We start from the raw sequence: 14,837 nt of genomic DNA, 5'->3' as shown, positions 1-14,837 counted from the left end.
CTTAGTTTCTCAAATATAATGATGTATAGTAGAAATAAGTTATATATTTAAAAATTCAAGATAAACCGTTGTGCCCAGTTAACTGAAGCATTATACATTGTAGTTTCAGCTGTTTTAAGATTATATATTAACCATATTATATTAAACCATTTGGTAGGTACGTTTCCGAATTTTTGATTTAAATTCATCTTCGTAACTTTCTACATTTGTTGATGGTTTCGCATTTGTATTGCATAGTTTCTCGCCTGAATTAGAATTTATTTCAACATATAAGCTACTAGATTTTTCTTCTACTGTGTTATTTTCCAATTCTTTAAATTCCAAATATTTAGGATTTTCAACAGAAACTATATTTGTATCAATTTCTGAAAGAGGTACTTTTCTTAATTGTTTAAGTATCTCTTCATGAGGTTTTGTGAGTTTCCATGAAGCTGGATATTCGTAATTGCATTTTTTCGGTGTTTTTCCTGTTAAAATTTCATTTTTTATGGATGTTGATAAAATTTTATTATGAGTGACAGTTATTTGAGAAATAATAGAGTCTTTATGAAAATCGTTTTCCGATTTTTGATTTTTGGTTAAATCGTTAACAAAATAGGAATGTACATCAATATCTTTTTTAATATCATTTACTTTTGTTTTTAATTTCTGATAGGAATTCTTAATATCATCAAATACAGAATCATTATTTTGTATATATGCATCATAATGAACAGAGTTTTGTGAATGCGCTATATTAAATATTAATATATAATGTTATTCATTTAAATGGTCACCTTTAGCGATAATGTTATCGAAAGTCTGTATTTGAGTATTTACGTCTTGTATTTGAGCATCGATTAGCTGTAGAATTTCTGAATAAATTGTTTGAGTATTGCCTTGAATAGCTGCTCCCTTTCCGTCGGAATTCTATAATTATTAATACTAGTTTTACTAATATATAAGTAATACTTTTGCTGATAATATGACATTGTTTTTAATGTCTTCTTTTGAGTTCATTAATTTTTTAACAAAAAGACCTTCTTTTGCAGACCAAATATCAATTTTTCTAGAAAAAGTAGAAGCCAGTTCATCAATATTTGTAGATATGTCATCTACACTTGACTGAGCATAATCAATTTGAGCAGTTTGTCGTTCGTTCTGTTTTTCAAAAAAACTATTAATAAGAGAAGATATATGAGTTAGCAATTCCATTTTCTCTTCCGAATTCTTTTTTTGTTCCTGGGATAATGATTTTTTAAAGTGATCAGATATTTGAAATATTTTATTTTTTATAGATTGAGATAATCCTAAAATCTCTGATTTTAAATTTTGAATTTCTGTTGTTTGTATAGTAATGTGCTTTTCAGTATCATCAAATACGGATTTCATATCATGTCCCAATTGGCTATATGAATTATGGATCTATGTTTTAATTATTATATAATCAAAAATATAAATATATGTATATTACCTGTTGTTGAAACTTTATCATTTCTCCAAAAACTTCCCCTGAAATTTTTTCTGTGGCTTTATTCAGATTTTTAAATCCATCTTTGATTCCTAATTTGATTTTTTCTTTAAGTTTCTTGATTTCTTCCAAAAAGTTATTTGTTTCATATTTTGCTGTACTTATTTCATTAGAAATCTCAGCATGTCTATTTTCAAAGTTCAAAAGCTGTTGATCTATAAATTGGAAATTATCGTCAATATGTTCTACTTCTTTTGTAACGAATTCTGTAATTTCATTTTCTAGTTTATTAGAATACTGAAATTGAAATAAATGATATTTGGTTATATTGTTATCGAGATCTTCCATAAATCTAGTTATATGGGATTTTGTTTCATCCCATAATATTTTATTTGAAGATTCAATGTCTGTCTTGCGTTCTAATGAAAAGTAAGTTTATTTAAATATATTATTAATAGCTAACCAATTTTTTCATGTAAACTATTAATATCGACAATTGTTTTTTTAAGAGTAGAATGAAGTTCATTTGCTATAATGTCAAGCTCCCATTCTGTAGTTTGATGAGCTTTCCTAAGAACAATTTCTTCATCTAAATGTTGCTTAGTATCTACAAGATCAACTTCTGTTTTTCTCAAGGCATTTTTTGTGTCTTCTAAGGTTTTCTTATTTCTATTAGATGCAATAATAATAATAATAATATGTTTACAGATGTTTTTTCTAAATCTTTTTTGGTTTGTATGAAAAGCTTCATGTTTTGCTCAAATTGTTCTCGAGTTGATTTTAATGATGACTCTAAAGCATCTATCTTTCGTTGCTGTTCTTCTACCAAAGCTTTATTAGATTGGTTTTCTTCTGTAAGTTCTTTATATGAGCTTTCTGCAAGATAAATGCCTGATTTTTGACGACATGCCTATAAGGTATTAAAAGAAATTGTAAATAGTTCTTAAAAAATCACATTTAAGTCATTTTTTAGTCTCTCTATATCTTGAATATATTCTTTAATAAGTGTTTTCTTTGTCATCATCTGATTAACTTGAGGTTTATTTTTGATACTTTTTGCTCGATTTGCATATTCTAATGTACTTATTGTTTCTTCCAAATTAATCTTTTCTGGACTTATAGTTGCAATAATGCATGTTTTAGTTTTCCCACCTAGTGAATCCTGTAAAAGACGTGTTAGTTTTGATTCGCTATAGCTTATTTAAATTAATGAACGTTAAATTAATAGTATTACCGATATGGAATATGTTGCGATTTGTCTACCAAGGAATTTATTACTCTTCCGAGTGTTAAAAGACTTTGATTTATCATTCCTGCTTCACGGGCGCGTTTATTTTCTGCGCCTGAACGCCCAATGTTTTCTGAACCAGCAAGATCTACTAAATTAAGTTTTCCCACTCTTAAAAGATCTTCACCAAATTCTGTGGTATCTTTAATATGCATAGTAATTGTAAAAATGGAATGTGAACGACTTGAAAGATCATTACATTTTGTTGCTGCAACTTGGCGTTTGTGGCTTCCCATTTGAAGTAAATTTATTCCATCTGATGAATTCGTGATAGGAATATCCTCCATACCACTTATCACTATTCCTTTTTTTACTGTATCTTCAAAAATTTTTACTTTTTTATCTTCAATTGATAACAAATCACGAAGCTCTTCGTTATAGAGTTCAATAAATGAACATTTAACCGAATATTCTGTGTTTTCTGTCTCAAGAATGCTAAATAAGCGATAAAGTGTTCTTGGTATTATTCCAGAAGTGTCTGAAAGGACACCATAATTATTAGACATATCACCCGTCATAGTATAGCTAAAAAATTAATTGTCTTAAGATAACTAAAAAATGCTTACGTTTTCCCCGTTCCAGTTTGTCCATACGCAAATATAGTGCAATTGTAACCATCTAAAACCTAATTGATCTTTAGATATGTATTAAATATAGAAATTTATAACTTCTCTAAGTATTGGAAGAACAACGTCATCAAATATCATTGCTTGATCCGCTTCTGGTCCAAAAACACGATCAAACGTATATGTTCTTGTATTCATTTGCGATAAAGGACTTGTTTGAACACATACTTCTCTCCCACGAGGACCTTCTGTTGAAACAATACTACAGCTATTTTCCCGTATTTCTCGTTTACTTCGTCCACGACATCTTACTACTACCTGAATATTTGTTTCTCCATTGTTTATTTCATTGCTATTTTCGTATGACTTTTTTTTCTTTGTTATAATAGGTGTTGGTTCTGAAGAATAGACATGCAATGTTTTTTTTTCAAGTGGTTTTTGATTTGGTGATGATGGTTCATTATTAGGAATCGAAGATGTGGAATTCGATAAAGATTGCATGGATAGAGAAGATCCTCTCTGAGTGATAGGTGGTCGTATTCTTCTTCCACTTATCATTTTTTTTATTTGTCTAAGAGATCCTTCGGTTCTAACATCTTCATTTAAAAATAAACACCGGTTGTCATGACAACATGTTCAAAAAAATATTTTTAAATTAGTTCTTTATTTTTGTATTACACATAATTCTTTCTTTGAAATTTGGAGTCTAGTAGTATTTTAATTTTAAATGATATTAAGACTAAAGCTTTAAAAGTATAGAATATATTATTGAATTTTTTTTTTGTATTTTTAAGAATTTCCATAATAAGCGATGGATACAGGAAATAGTTAATTGATTAGAATATATATTAGAATTAAATTTATTTATTTAAAGAGTGGTTTTTGATAATAAATTTAAAAAAAAAAAAAAAAAAAACCCTTTTTTTAAATTTATAATTATAAAAATAATTTATTTGATAAGTTAGATTTTTAATTATATATAAATGATATAAAATATTACCCTGAAATACTGTACGAAACATACAAAATATTAGATGAAATTAAATTTTAAAGAAATTAAATATTAAATTTCTTAAAGATATTTTCTCTAATATTAAAAGAAGATATTATGTTTTTTGATTTAGAATTTTTAAAAGGTTGTTTTTTTATTTGGATTATTTTAAAAAAATTAATAAATAATTTTTAAAATATACATTAAATAAGTTAAATTGTGTATATTTATAATGAATTGTTTCTGGATTTTTAATGTAATGTATATAATATTAGATTTTAATTTTTATTAGGATTTGATTTTTTCAAGATCTCGCGTATACAGGTTTCAGAAAATCTATTAAAATTAAATATTTAAATATTATATTTAAGACGTGTACTAGGATTTCTAGCAGTTTTAAAAAATATGGATGTTAAAGTTTCAAAGTTTATTGAAACATTGACAGATTGTTTTTCTATGTTTAATAAGAACTCAAAAAACGAGTTAAAAATCTTGCTATCTAGGTCTAGATTTATTTCTAATTTTCGCGCATATATTAATATATTAGAGAGGATGGTTTTAAATTTGGTGATTTGAGTGGTCTTTTGGATGATTTAGACTTTATAGATAAATTTTCTGAAGAAATAATTTCTGTAATTTATATGTTATTTGATATGGTGTTTTAAATATTTGTTTAGGATTTTGATCAATTGATCAACAGCTTTCAATGTTTTCTTATGAGAATTTATGAAGATAAGATGTTTTTAGACTTGGATTTTATTTTCTTGGAAACACTTGTTAGAACAGCATACAAAATCGATAATCATTATCTAAAATTAAAACTTTTTAGAATTGTTTTGGTATTTTATATTTTTTTATATTTCTTTATTTTTTTAAATGATATTAGATATGGTTATATAATCATCCTGGTTATTTTTAAATTTACTATACAATTGAATGTTAAAGATTTAAATAGATTCAAAAAATGATGCTCATTCAAATTTTATTATAAATCTTTTAAATACCTCGTGTGACTCTTTGGAAGATATTTGTTTAAGAAGAATGGTGAGTATTTTTTAAGCAAAAAAAAATGCTTAATATTTTAGGCATTAGCTATTGTTAATCGTTTAATTAAAAAAAATGTTAAAAATAAGAGAACAATCATGGATAAAAATCAGTTTTTTAATTTGTAATATTATTGTATATTAATTTACATTCTTATTAGTTATAGAAAGGAAATTGGGAGGTCTATTTTGGTTTCTGATGATTTTAAAATACAGGAGCTTTCTGCAGAGCTTGTTCATGAACTTTTGCCTCCAAGAAATTCTCCATTGGAATTTTACAATAGAAGATTTGATCTGTTTTTTTCTTTAAATAGTCTTTCTGAGGATTTAAAGGCTGAATTTTTTGAGATGCAGAATTCAGGATGGATATACTCTCCTAAGTGGTTAACATCTTTGAATATTGAGAGAAACTGTAGTTCCTCGTAATATTTTGTTTGATTTATTTTTAATTTTTTACTAATTATTACTAGACCTTTAACATTTGAATGCATTTATTTAAAATTTGGGGGAAATCTGTTTAATTCTCTTGACAATAATGGAACTTTATATGTGCATCTTTCTCATAACTTTATTACTAGTGTTATTATTGATTCAAAAAATCAGGAAAAATTATTAGATATAGCTTTAAAAAATATTGAAGAAATTCGCGAATCCGATAGTCATATTGTTTTAAGGTTAAAGGAGGATTTTGACAATGATTCTATTATAGGTGATGAATTTAGTTTTTTTGATTTAATAGAATTTTATTTTGATAATAAGCCTGAAACAGGCATAATAATTCAAGAAATAGTTGAAAGAATAAAGAGAAATATGAATTTAGGTTCTAAGATTAAGTGCAGTATGATAGAATGTCCTATTAGTTTGAGGTTTCAAGGAAATAATATTTGTCATTCAGATGATTTTTTCTCTCAACAACGAATAATTGACATAGATATGGATAAAAACATTAACATTGTTTCGGGAAATTCATTTCAGGAAAATAAATTTGGTGATTTTAAGCTTTCAGACGCTTATGAAGATACAGAGAATGTTAGTGATTATTTATAACCAAATTAATATTTATATTTTTTTAGAAAAAAATGCCTTCTGTTGATTTTAATGAGACTAAGGAAATGGAATATCAACAGTCTGATAGTTTTTGTCATTTAGCTAACAACAATTGTTCATCGATTACAAATTCTTTTCTTGAAAAGTCAAAAAAGACTGAAGAGAGACCTTTTTTAAGGGTTTCTACCCAAGTAAAGGACTTATTTTCTTTGGTTACTCTAGAAAACAGCGACAAAAATGTGTCGAAAGATATTAAATTGCCTAAAAAGATGAAGAAAAAGTCTGAAGGCTTAAAGGAATTAACAAATATTTTACCACCTTTCGATGAAATTTCAGAAGTAGATAAGAATACTGATTCTAGTATAAAACAAAAAAAGAATACTAATGAAAACATTAATATGGATATATATGATTTTCCTTTTGATAAGGTATCTCGTTTTAATAGGTCACAAATTACTAAGTCAAGATCTAAAAAAAAATATATGTTAAAGTCTAATTCTTCTGTTCATGCTCTTCAGAAAAAATGCAAAATTGAAAATAAATTACAAGAAACAAATAAAAGGTATTCTGATAAGGATTCAGTTAGGAATGATTATTCTTCTGCTACTGATTATGATATTATTCCTAACGACTTTTTAAGAAATAAAAATATAAAAAGACTCAAAAAAACTAATAAGACTGTTACTAAAAACACGTTGCGTTCGGACAAGATGTTTAATAATAAAGAATCTCTAATTAAAGAAAAATCGCCTCAATCTAATAAGTATTCTTTAAAACCATCTAAGGAAATTCCTAAGGATGTTAACAATGATTTGAGTAAGTTATCAGATTCTAGTAGTTTAAGTGAATTATCGAATTTCGATGATTCTAGTGAATTATCAGAACCTGATGATGCTATAATGGATTTAGTGTTAGAAAAAAATGCTTCAGATGAATTTAAAGTTCATCCTTCAAAATTTCAGGAAGATATTAAGGATAATTGTGAATCATTTCCAATTAAAATTTCTCAATTTGAAAAAGAAAAGGATTTTACTTTAACTAAAAAGTTATTCTATAAAAAAAATGATGGAATATCTAATGATGTTGAGAAAGATGATAAAATGAATATTGAGCTTATGGATGAATATTCTCAGTGTGGTTCTCAAATTATAGTATGGAGCAAAGATGGCCCTTTAAATAATAAATGTAAAACAGAAAATAATCATAAAAAGCTGGATAATTTGTCTGAAATAAAAGTATCTGAAAACAAATTTTTATGTAATTCTGAAATTGATGTTTCGAAACTATCTGTGGTAAATGAAAATATAAAAGATGTCGATAAGGTATGTGTTAAATTTTATTATCTATGTTTTCATTAAGATAAAATAGAAGTATTTATACCCTAAAGTAAAATATTTTGTTATTAAATATAGAAATCTTATCATTTTAGGACTTTATTGCAATTAATGAGAGTAAAATGAAGATTGAAAAGGATTTTAAAAATTGCATATATAATAATTTTTCATATGAAGTACCTAAGAACTTTGATGATGTTTTTGTTGCTACAAATAATTCTATGAATATTTATAAAAAAAATGATGTTTTCAACGAATATGGTAGGTTTTGTATTTTTATTAAAATAATTCATTATTCTAGTAAATCCTAATAATTTTTATAATATTTTGAATGGTTATGGTTTACTGTCTGGAATAAAAATTAATGATATTAAGGATTTTTCTGAAACTGACTTGGACATAGCATTCATTAATTCTGATTCTACACAGCAGCTTTTAGAACTTTCAAGTCAAGGCGATTATGATTCTCAGTTAAATAATTCTGATATAGAATGCAATGATGTTTATAGCAAATATTTCTATAAATCGAAATGGAAAAGAAAATTGCCTCAACATCATAAAAAAACTTTAAGTTTACTGATGGATATTGTTCAAATAATTATAAATAAGCTAGTAACCTATGAATTGAATATAAATGATTATATGGAAGACTTTAAGGGTAATATAAATAAAATTATAGATGCATTGAATATGGTTCGTTGTGATAAAAAGCTTAATATTGAGAATTATTTTTTTTTTCGGGATGGTTGCAATAAAAGATTTGTTAATCATTTGAATGGGGTTAAAAAACATAAAAAAGTATCAGAAAACATTAAAATAAATATAAAAAAAGGATATTTAGCTCGGAAAAATATGATTGATAATTTTTATAATAATATTTCAAATATTTATTAATTTTGAATTATATAGTTATTTTTATATTCGTTATATTTGTTTTATTATTCGTACTTGTTGAATAAATGAGGTTATATATAGCTTTTAGATACATTTTATTAGTCTAGTATATTGATATTTAGTTTAGCTTATCACATTCGTTAATTAAAGTAGATATATTAAAATCTTCTCCAGTATTAAATTTCTTTAGAAGTTCTAATCTGAGTTGGTTTTTTTTGATTACCTTCAGTTGCAGAAAAGAAAATTTCAATCTGAAATATTATTATTCTAAGGTCATTCATTGTTATTCCTCTATTTTTCTCAAGTTCTCCTTTCATTAACACTATATTTTTGTCTGAAGATAGGTCTGTATAATAAGATATAAATGTATGTGGTCTTGCAAACTCTCCTTTAGCTTTATATTCTAAAAGGGAAGTAATAAGTATGTATTTAGTAAAATCATTTACAAAGAACCATTGAAGAAAATGCATTTCTATACCCTGTGCATGATTTATAGGAAGAATAAACTAGATATATTATTAGGAAATTAGGCTTATAATTTAATTAACTACCATGTTGTATTTTTTTGCATTTTTTTCCATTATTTCAAATTTTTGAGAAGGTATTAATCCACAAAGGCTATGGTCATTTTGGGAATGACAAGCTTTCCAAATTAGTTCTATCTCTTTAACATTGTATGAACGTATTTTTTCTATATCAATATAAAATGATAATGTTTTAATTTGTTCTTTTTTTTCATTTTTCAATATTTTAGTATTAGATTGTGCTAAGTTTCTATTTTTTTGTACAAAATTTGATTCCAAAATTGTTTGTGTATTTTCTTTGTTTGATTTCATAGTATATTTTTTAAAAAGTTCCTCAATAGAAGAAAGATTTTCTCTTTAATTTTTTAACAAAAACTACTGAGAAAAAATATTTATTTACTTCCTCATTTTTTCTTCTAATTTATCTCTGTATTTATTTATGAATTTTTGAGGAATATTTTTAGCTTTAAATTGAAATTTTCTAAATTTATAAATGTTTTTTGGCAGTTTTTTTTTAGATAATGAAAGTATTTCAAAAAACATCTTTATTTTTTAAAAAAATTACTCCAACTTATTCTGTTTTCTCCTTTAAATGATATCTCATTTAATGTAAATGCAATATTTCATAAATAGTTTCTTAAGATTTTGATTTAATTTATAAAGATGTTCCTCGTAATTTTGTAATATAAAAAGATTCAATTTATATTTAAAAAAATATCATATTAAATCTTTCAGAAATAATAAAATTTAAATATTTGTGTATCTAATGAATCTTTATTTTTTTGTAATTTTTCTTATTTTGTTTTTTGTAATATTTTAAAAATGTTATTTTGAAAAATGTTCAAGAATCTTTTAAATAACCGTTTATAAAGATATAGAATTCATTATTATATTTTTTGTTTTTTAATAAATTATGTGCTATTTTTTTAATGTTTTTTTACTATTTTTGTGAATATATCTTTTACATATCATGAAACACTTATCAATTTGATCGATAAGCTTTAGCTTTTATATACGGTCTGTAGAATACGTGATATTTTAAAGTTTGAAAATGACGTATTAACAGATGCATATATAGGATGGGAATTTTGAAATTTTTAATTTTATGTAATAATAAATGTAATTAAGCTGTTTTTAAAGAGTTTTTTTGTGGTTCTGAAGAATCTGAATAGGAAAAAATGGAAAAATCGGAGATTAATAAAGATGAAGAAGAGTTTAAAAAACCTATTATTCACAAGCCTTTGCTTCATAGTATATTGTATTTTGTATTTTACAATACTATTCTGATTTTATTTAGTCGAATGTTCTTTAAAAGAAAAGGTTTAATTCTAGATATATTTTAGATGCGAGATTAAATATTTGAAAGAGCACGTGTAGATTTGATATGGCTTCTCATTATGTTCGTCGATTTCTTCTTGAAAATTTTTCTTCATTGACTTTAAATACTGAATTTCGTAATTTTGAAGATGAGCCGCTTTTAATGAAGCATATTGAGCAAATTAGAGGTAATTTTATTATTTTTTTTATTTTAAATGTAATATTTACTCTTCTTAGTTGTTGAAGTTTCAGGTATGAATGAATGTATGACATGTATGCGCACTAATGGTTTATAGGATCCAATAAAGAAATCCTTTATTTAGATGAGGTCGATCTTGATGTTCATATATACCAACTTAACAATAGTTTGCCTTTTACTAATAATTTTGATGACCAAGATTTGGAAGATGGACCAATGGCTATAGTGACTGAATTACCATCTTTATCTTTAGAAGGACTTTGGGATAAGTAGATATATCTTTTTAAAAAATAATTAGTCTAAAATATAGTCTGATATTCGAGGATAATATCAAAAATAATTTATTGCACTTTATTCATACTGTCATGCTTTTTTCTGACAAAGATGTTAACTTTAATATTGTTACATGGAATAGGTATTTAGATCAAACAGATGTTTTTTTATAACAATATTAGGCTAATTCTCTTGCATGGTCCTCCAGGAACAGGAAAAACATCTTTATGTAAGATATCTTGCAATATATTTTTATTAGCTAATAAAAATTAGGTAGAGCATTGGCACAAAAACTTTCAATTAGGCTTTCTAATAAATTTTCTCGAGGAAGAGTGCAATAAACATGTCTATACTTATAATGAATAAACTTATTTTAATTAGATTGTTGAAGTGAATTCTCATTCACTTTTTTCAAAATGGTTTTCGGAAAGTGGAAAATTAGTTGGTAAAATGTTTCAACAAATTCATGAAATGGTTGAAGATGAAGATTCATTTGTTTGTGTTCTTATAGGTAATATCTAAATTATTATTCGATTTTTTAATTCTTTAGATGAAGTGGAAAGTTTAACTGCTGCAAGAAAAGCTGCTGCATCTGGTCTTGAGCCATCTGATGGCCTAAGAGTAAGGATTTAATTTTATTATACTAATATATCCACTTATTTTATTCTTTTAGGTTGTCAATTCTCTTCTTACACAATTGGATAAATTAAAGCCTCATAAAAATGTCTTTATTTTAACTACGTCTAATTTGCTAGAAGCGATGGGTTATAATTTGACCATATATATATATGATCTGACATAAACTTAGATCCTGCTTTTGTGGATCGTATAGATATAAAACAATATGTTGGTGATCCAAATCCAGATGCTATTTTTGCAATTCTTCAGTCATGTATTAATGAATTAGGTCGAAAAGGGTTAATTGGGGATGGAGTATACTCAAAAAAGCATTATAATGTCTTATAATTTTATTATAGATACCGGTTCCTTCATTTACTGAAGCGTCTATAAGTTTATATTCTCAGCCAAATTCATATAGTTCTCGATTATATAGAATAGCTGTTGATTGCAAAGTAATATCTCTTTAGACACAATTGCTAGGAAATCGTTAATATTTTGATGTTAGGGATTATCAGGGAGGACCCTTCGTCGTCTTCCTGTTCTTGCTCATGCTAAATATCTTCAACGACCTTGTTGTACAATGGATGAAATGCTTTGTTCTTTAGAAAAAGTTGTGAAAGAAGAATTAGAATTTTCTATGAAAATATGTTAATATAGGAATGATATGTATTTATTAGATATTATAGATTTAAAAATATTTTTTATCAAAATTTTATTCTATCTAAAAATATTCGAAAAAATGGTAGGGTTAGAATTTGGATGATAAAGTATAGTAATCTTAATTATAGTCACGTATTTTTAGTGAACATGCGACTGAAGAGAGAGGAGAAAATGCTCGAATGGTAGGTTGTTTTTTTGATTTTTTTTTTTTGAGGTTAAAGTTTTGATAAAAATTTTAGTCAAGTTTTGTCGGTGCTATTGCAGGTAAAATTGATATAAATTACAATAGTTTTTTATAGTTCTTATTATTTTTAGTTGGTGATCTTGTAAAGAGTACTCTTGGACCCAAAGGAATGGTATTTTTCTTTAATATTTTTATATTTTTTTAATTATTGAAGGATAAAATTCTTCAGTCAGCTTCTACTGGTGAAATTATAGTTACTAATGATGGTGCGACTATTTTAAAGTCTATTGAGCTTGATAATGCTGCTGCTAAGGCTCTTGTAAATGTTTCTATGACTCAAGACAATGAAGTAGGTGATGGTACAACAAGTGTTACCGTCTTGGCAGCAGAGCTTTTGAGAGAAGCAGAAAGGCTTATTGATTCTAAAATACACCCACAGATAATTATAGATGGATATCGTATTGCTGCTACTACAGCGCTCAGTGCATTGTGTGAGTCTGCTGTTGATCATAAGTATATTTTTATATTTTATATAATTTATTTTTAAATATATTAGGGAAAATTATGAACTATTTAGGAGGGATTTGGAAGATATAGCTCGTACCACACTTAGTTCTAAGATTCTTGCTCAAGATCGAGATCATTTTTCAAAATTAGCTGTTGACGCTGTCCTTAGACTCAAAAGTACTAACCTTGAAAGCATTCAAATTATTAAGAAGTCTGGAGGGAGATTAAGAGATTCTTATTTGGATGATGGATTTATATTGGAGAAAAAAATTGGTGTTAATCAACCTAAAAGGCTTGAAAATGCTAAAATTCTTGTTTCAAATACTCGTAATATTAGCATATATCTTTTTTATTTGTGTCTAAGATCTATTAGCTATGGATACTGATAAAGTAAAAGTTTTTGGTGCACGGGTAAGGGTAGATGCTACTAGTAAACTTGCAGAGTTAGAAAGGGCTGAAAGAGTAAGAAAAAAATCTTAATACTTTATGTTTATTATTTTAGGAAAAAATGAAAGCGAAAGTTGAAAAAATAAAGGCACACGGGGTTAATTGTTTTGTAAATCGTCAACTTATTTATAATTGGCCTGAACAGTTATTTGCCGATGCTGGAATGATGTCTATTGAACATGCTGATTTTGATGGAATAGAAAGGCTTGCGCTTGTTACTGGTGGAGAAATAGCATCAACTTTTGATCATCCAGAATATGTCAAACTAGGAAGATGTGATTTAATTGAAGAAATTATTATTGGTGAAGATAGAGTAGATATATTAATATTATTAGAGTATATTAATATTTTTTAGATGATTAAATTTTCAGGAGTTGCTGTTGGAGAAGCGTGTACAATAGTCCTTAGGTAATTTTATTTAAGGATTGAATAGTATAGTTAATAGAAAATAGAGGTGCAACATCACAGCTTCTTGATGAGGCTGAAAGATCTCTTCATGATGCATTAGCAGTATTATCGCAAACTATGGGTGATTCTAAAGTTGTTTTGGGCGGAGGTTGCTCTGAAATTCTTATGGCAAAAGCAGTAGATGCTGCTGCGTCTAAGGAATCTGGAAAAAAAGCCTTTGCACTTGAGGCTTTTGGTCGAGCCCTTCGAATGATACCTACGATTCTTGCAAGTAATGCAGGACTTGATTCTAGTGAACTTATTTCTAAATTGCGTTCTGTTCATTATAAAGGTAATTGTTATAGATTTGTCATTTATTTATTTATTTATTTATATTAGGAATGACTTCATATGGTTTAGATTTGATTAACGGAGAAATAGCAGATATGAGGGATGCAGGGGTTGTTGAGAGCTACAAGTTGAAGCGATCTATTGTTTCAAATGCATCAGAAGTAGTGGAAATGCTTCTAAGGTTCTTTTATATATATTTATATAAAATTTTTGATATTTTTTTAGAGTTGACACAATTCTTAGGTCTACCCCTAGGCCAAGAACTCGTTAATTTATGTCTAAGTATTTGAATGTATTTAAGTTATTTTCTGTTTAACTTTTATTTATAGAATTTTTAAATTACTTTAAAAGTTTAAATTTTTTGATGTGTAATAAAATTAAAGATCAATGTTAATAATAGAGATGGTCATTAAGATATTTAATATTTTATTCTACTGTATATTAAATTTGAAAAAGTTACATATTAAATTAGAATAAAATTAATCTTAAATGTCTTGAAATTTATTTGTAATAAATGTTATAAATGTTTGTTAATATTGCAGATAGATAATGGATTTGTTGGTCTGCTTTTTTTCTGGAATTTTAAAACATATAAATGTTAACCATTTGCATATTATATGAAATAGAAATTCTTGACGTGTATAAAATTTAAAATATCATATAATAAATAGGATAGTTTTATTATCATTAACTTGGATATTAAATCTATAACTTATCGGATTGTATGGTAATTAAATTTTGTTTAAATTATTTT

At 26.0% G+C, this 14,837-nt stretch overlaps 5 protein-coding genes across 5 annotated transcripts; 3 read left to right on the top strand and 2 right to left on the bottom strand.

Annotated features, from left to right (window-relative positions):
• Positions 1-30: 30 nt before the first annotated feature.
• Positions 31-3,862, bottom strand: PNEG_00515 (hypothetical protein; the record flags this gene model as incomplete). The annotated part of the gene is made up of 10 exons (XM_007874212.1): positions 31-731; positions 777-909; positions 952-1,404; positions 1,454-1,869; positions 1,914-2,112; positions 2,157-2,360; positions 2,406-2,640; positions 2,685-3,263; positions 3,305-3,363; positions 3,407-3,862. 10 exons carry the CDS (start codon positions 3,860-3,862, stop codon positions 142-144), a joined length of 3,324 nt encoding a protein of 1,107 aa, XP_007872403.1. The 3' UTR covers positions 31-141.
• Positions 3,863-4,700: 838 nt separating this feature from the next.
• Positions 4,701-8,613, top strand: PNEG_00514 (hypothetical protein; the record flags this gene model as incomplete). The annotated part of the gene is made up of 12 exons (XM_007874211.1): positions 4,701-4,798; positions 4,843-4,927; positions 4,973-5,134; positions 5,182-5,203; positions 5,251-5,339; positions 5,381-5,463; positions 5,506-5,760; positions 5,809-6,367; positions 6,412-7,707; positions 7,754-7,771; positions 7,815-7,980; positions 8,021-8,613. The coding sequence occupies 12 exons, from the start codon at positions 4,701-4,703 to the stop codon at positions 8,611-8,613; spliced, it is 3,426 nt and encodes a 1,141-aa protein (XP_007872402.1).
• A 141-nt stretch (positions 8,614-8,754) lies between these two features.
• On the bottom strand, positions 8,755-9,463 carry PNEG_00513 (hypothetical protein). Its single transcript, XM_007874210.1, has 2 exons — positions 9,165-9,463; positions 8,755-9,119 (listed from the first exon to the last, which is right to left on the bottom strand). Exons 1-2 carry the CDS (start codon positions 9,447-9,449, stop codon positions 8,790-8,792), a joined length of 615 nt encoding a protein of 204 aa, XP_007872401.1. The 5' UTR covers positions 9,450-9,463; the 3' UTR covers positions 8,755-8,789.
• Positions 9,464-10,315: 852 nt separating this feature from the next.
• Positions 10,316-12,199, top strand: PNEG_00512 (hypothetical protein; the record flags this gene model as incomplete). The annotated part of the gene is made up of 14 exons (XM_007874209.1): positions 10,316-10,388; positions 10,435-10,457; positions 10,504-10,642; positions 10,692-10,706; positions 10,751-10,922; positions 10,964-11,068; positions 11,109-11,155; positions 11,200-11,258; positions 11,308-11,437; positions 11,477-11,547; positions 11,600-11,690; positions 11,735-11,859; positions 11,904-11,999; positions 12,053-12,199. 14 exons carry the CDS (start codon positions 10,316-10,318, stop codon positions 12,197-12,199), a joined length of 1,293 nt encoding a protein of 430 aa, XP_007872400.1.
• An 87-nt stretch (positions 12,200-12,286) lies between these two features.
• Positions 12,287-14,354, top strand: PNEG_00511 (T-complex protein 1, beta subunit; the record flags this gene model as incomplete). Its single annotated transcript, XM_007874208.1, has 12 exons — positions 12,287-12,289; positions 12,336-12,389; positions 12,447-12,471; positions 12,523-12,563; positions 12,606-12,904; positions 12,948-13,225; positions 13,272-13,360; positions 13,401-13,658; positions 13,701-13,753; positions 13,798-14,084; positions 14,132-14,264; positions 14,309-14,354. 12 exons carry the CDS (start codon positions 12,287-12,289, stop codon positions 14,352-14,354), a joined length of 1,566 nt encoding a protein of 521 aa, XP_007872399.1.
• Between the last annotated feature and the right edge of the window lie 483 nt (positions 14,355-14,837).

This window comes from Pneumocystis murina (genome assembly GCF_000349005.2).
Source record: "Pneumocystis murina B123 chromosome Unknown supercont1.1, whole genome shotgun sequence".
Classification (NCBI taxonomy): Eukaryota; Fungi; Ascomycota; class Pneumocystomycetes; order Pneumocystales; family Pneumocystaceae; genus Pneumocystis; species Pneumocystis murina.
This window is presented reverse-complemented; position numbering and strand designations above follow the sequence as displayed.

What these genes read in the sequence shown, in the direction of transcription:
- PNEG_00513 (XM_007874210.1), bottom strand. Translation starts at nt 9,449, where the DNA reads ATGAAATCAAACAAAGAAAATACACAAACAATTTTGGAATCAAATTTT. An exon ending in ATGCAAAAAAATACAACATG is followed by an intron (nt 9,120 to 9,164) that starts GTAGTTAATTAA and finishes TAATATATCTAG; the next exon opens with TTTATTCTTCCTATAAATCA.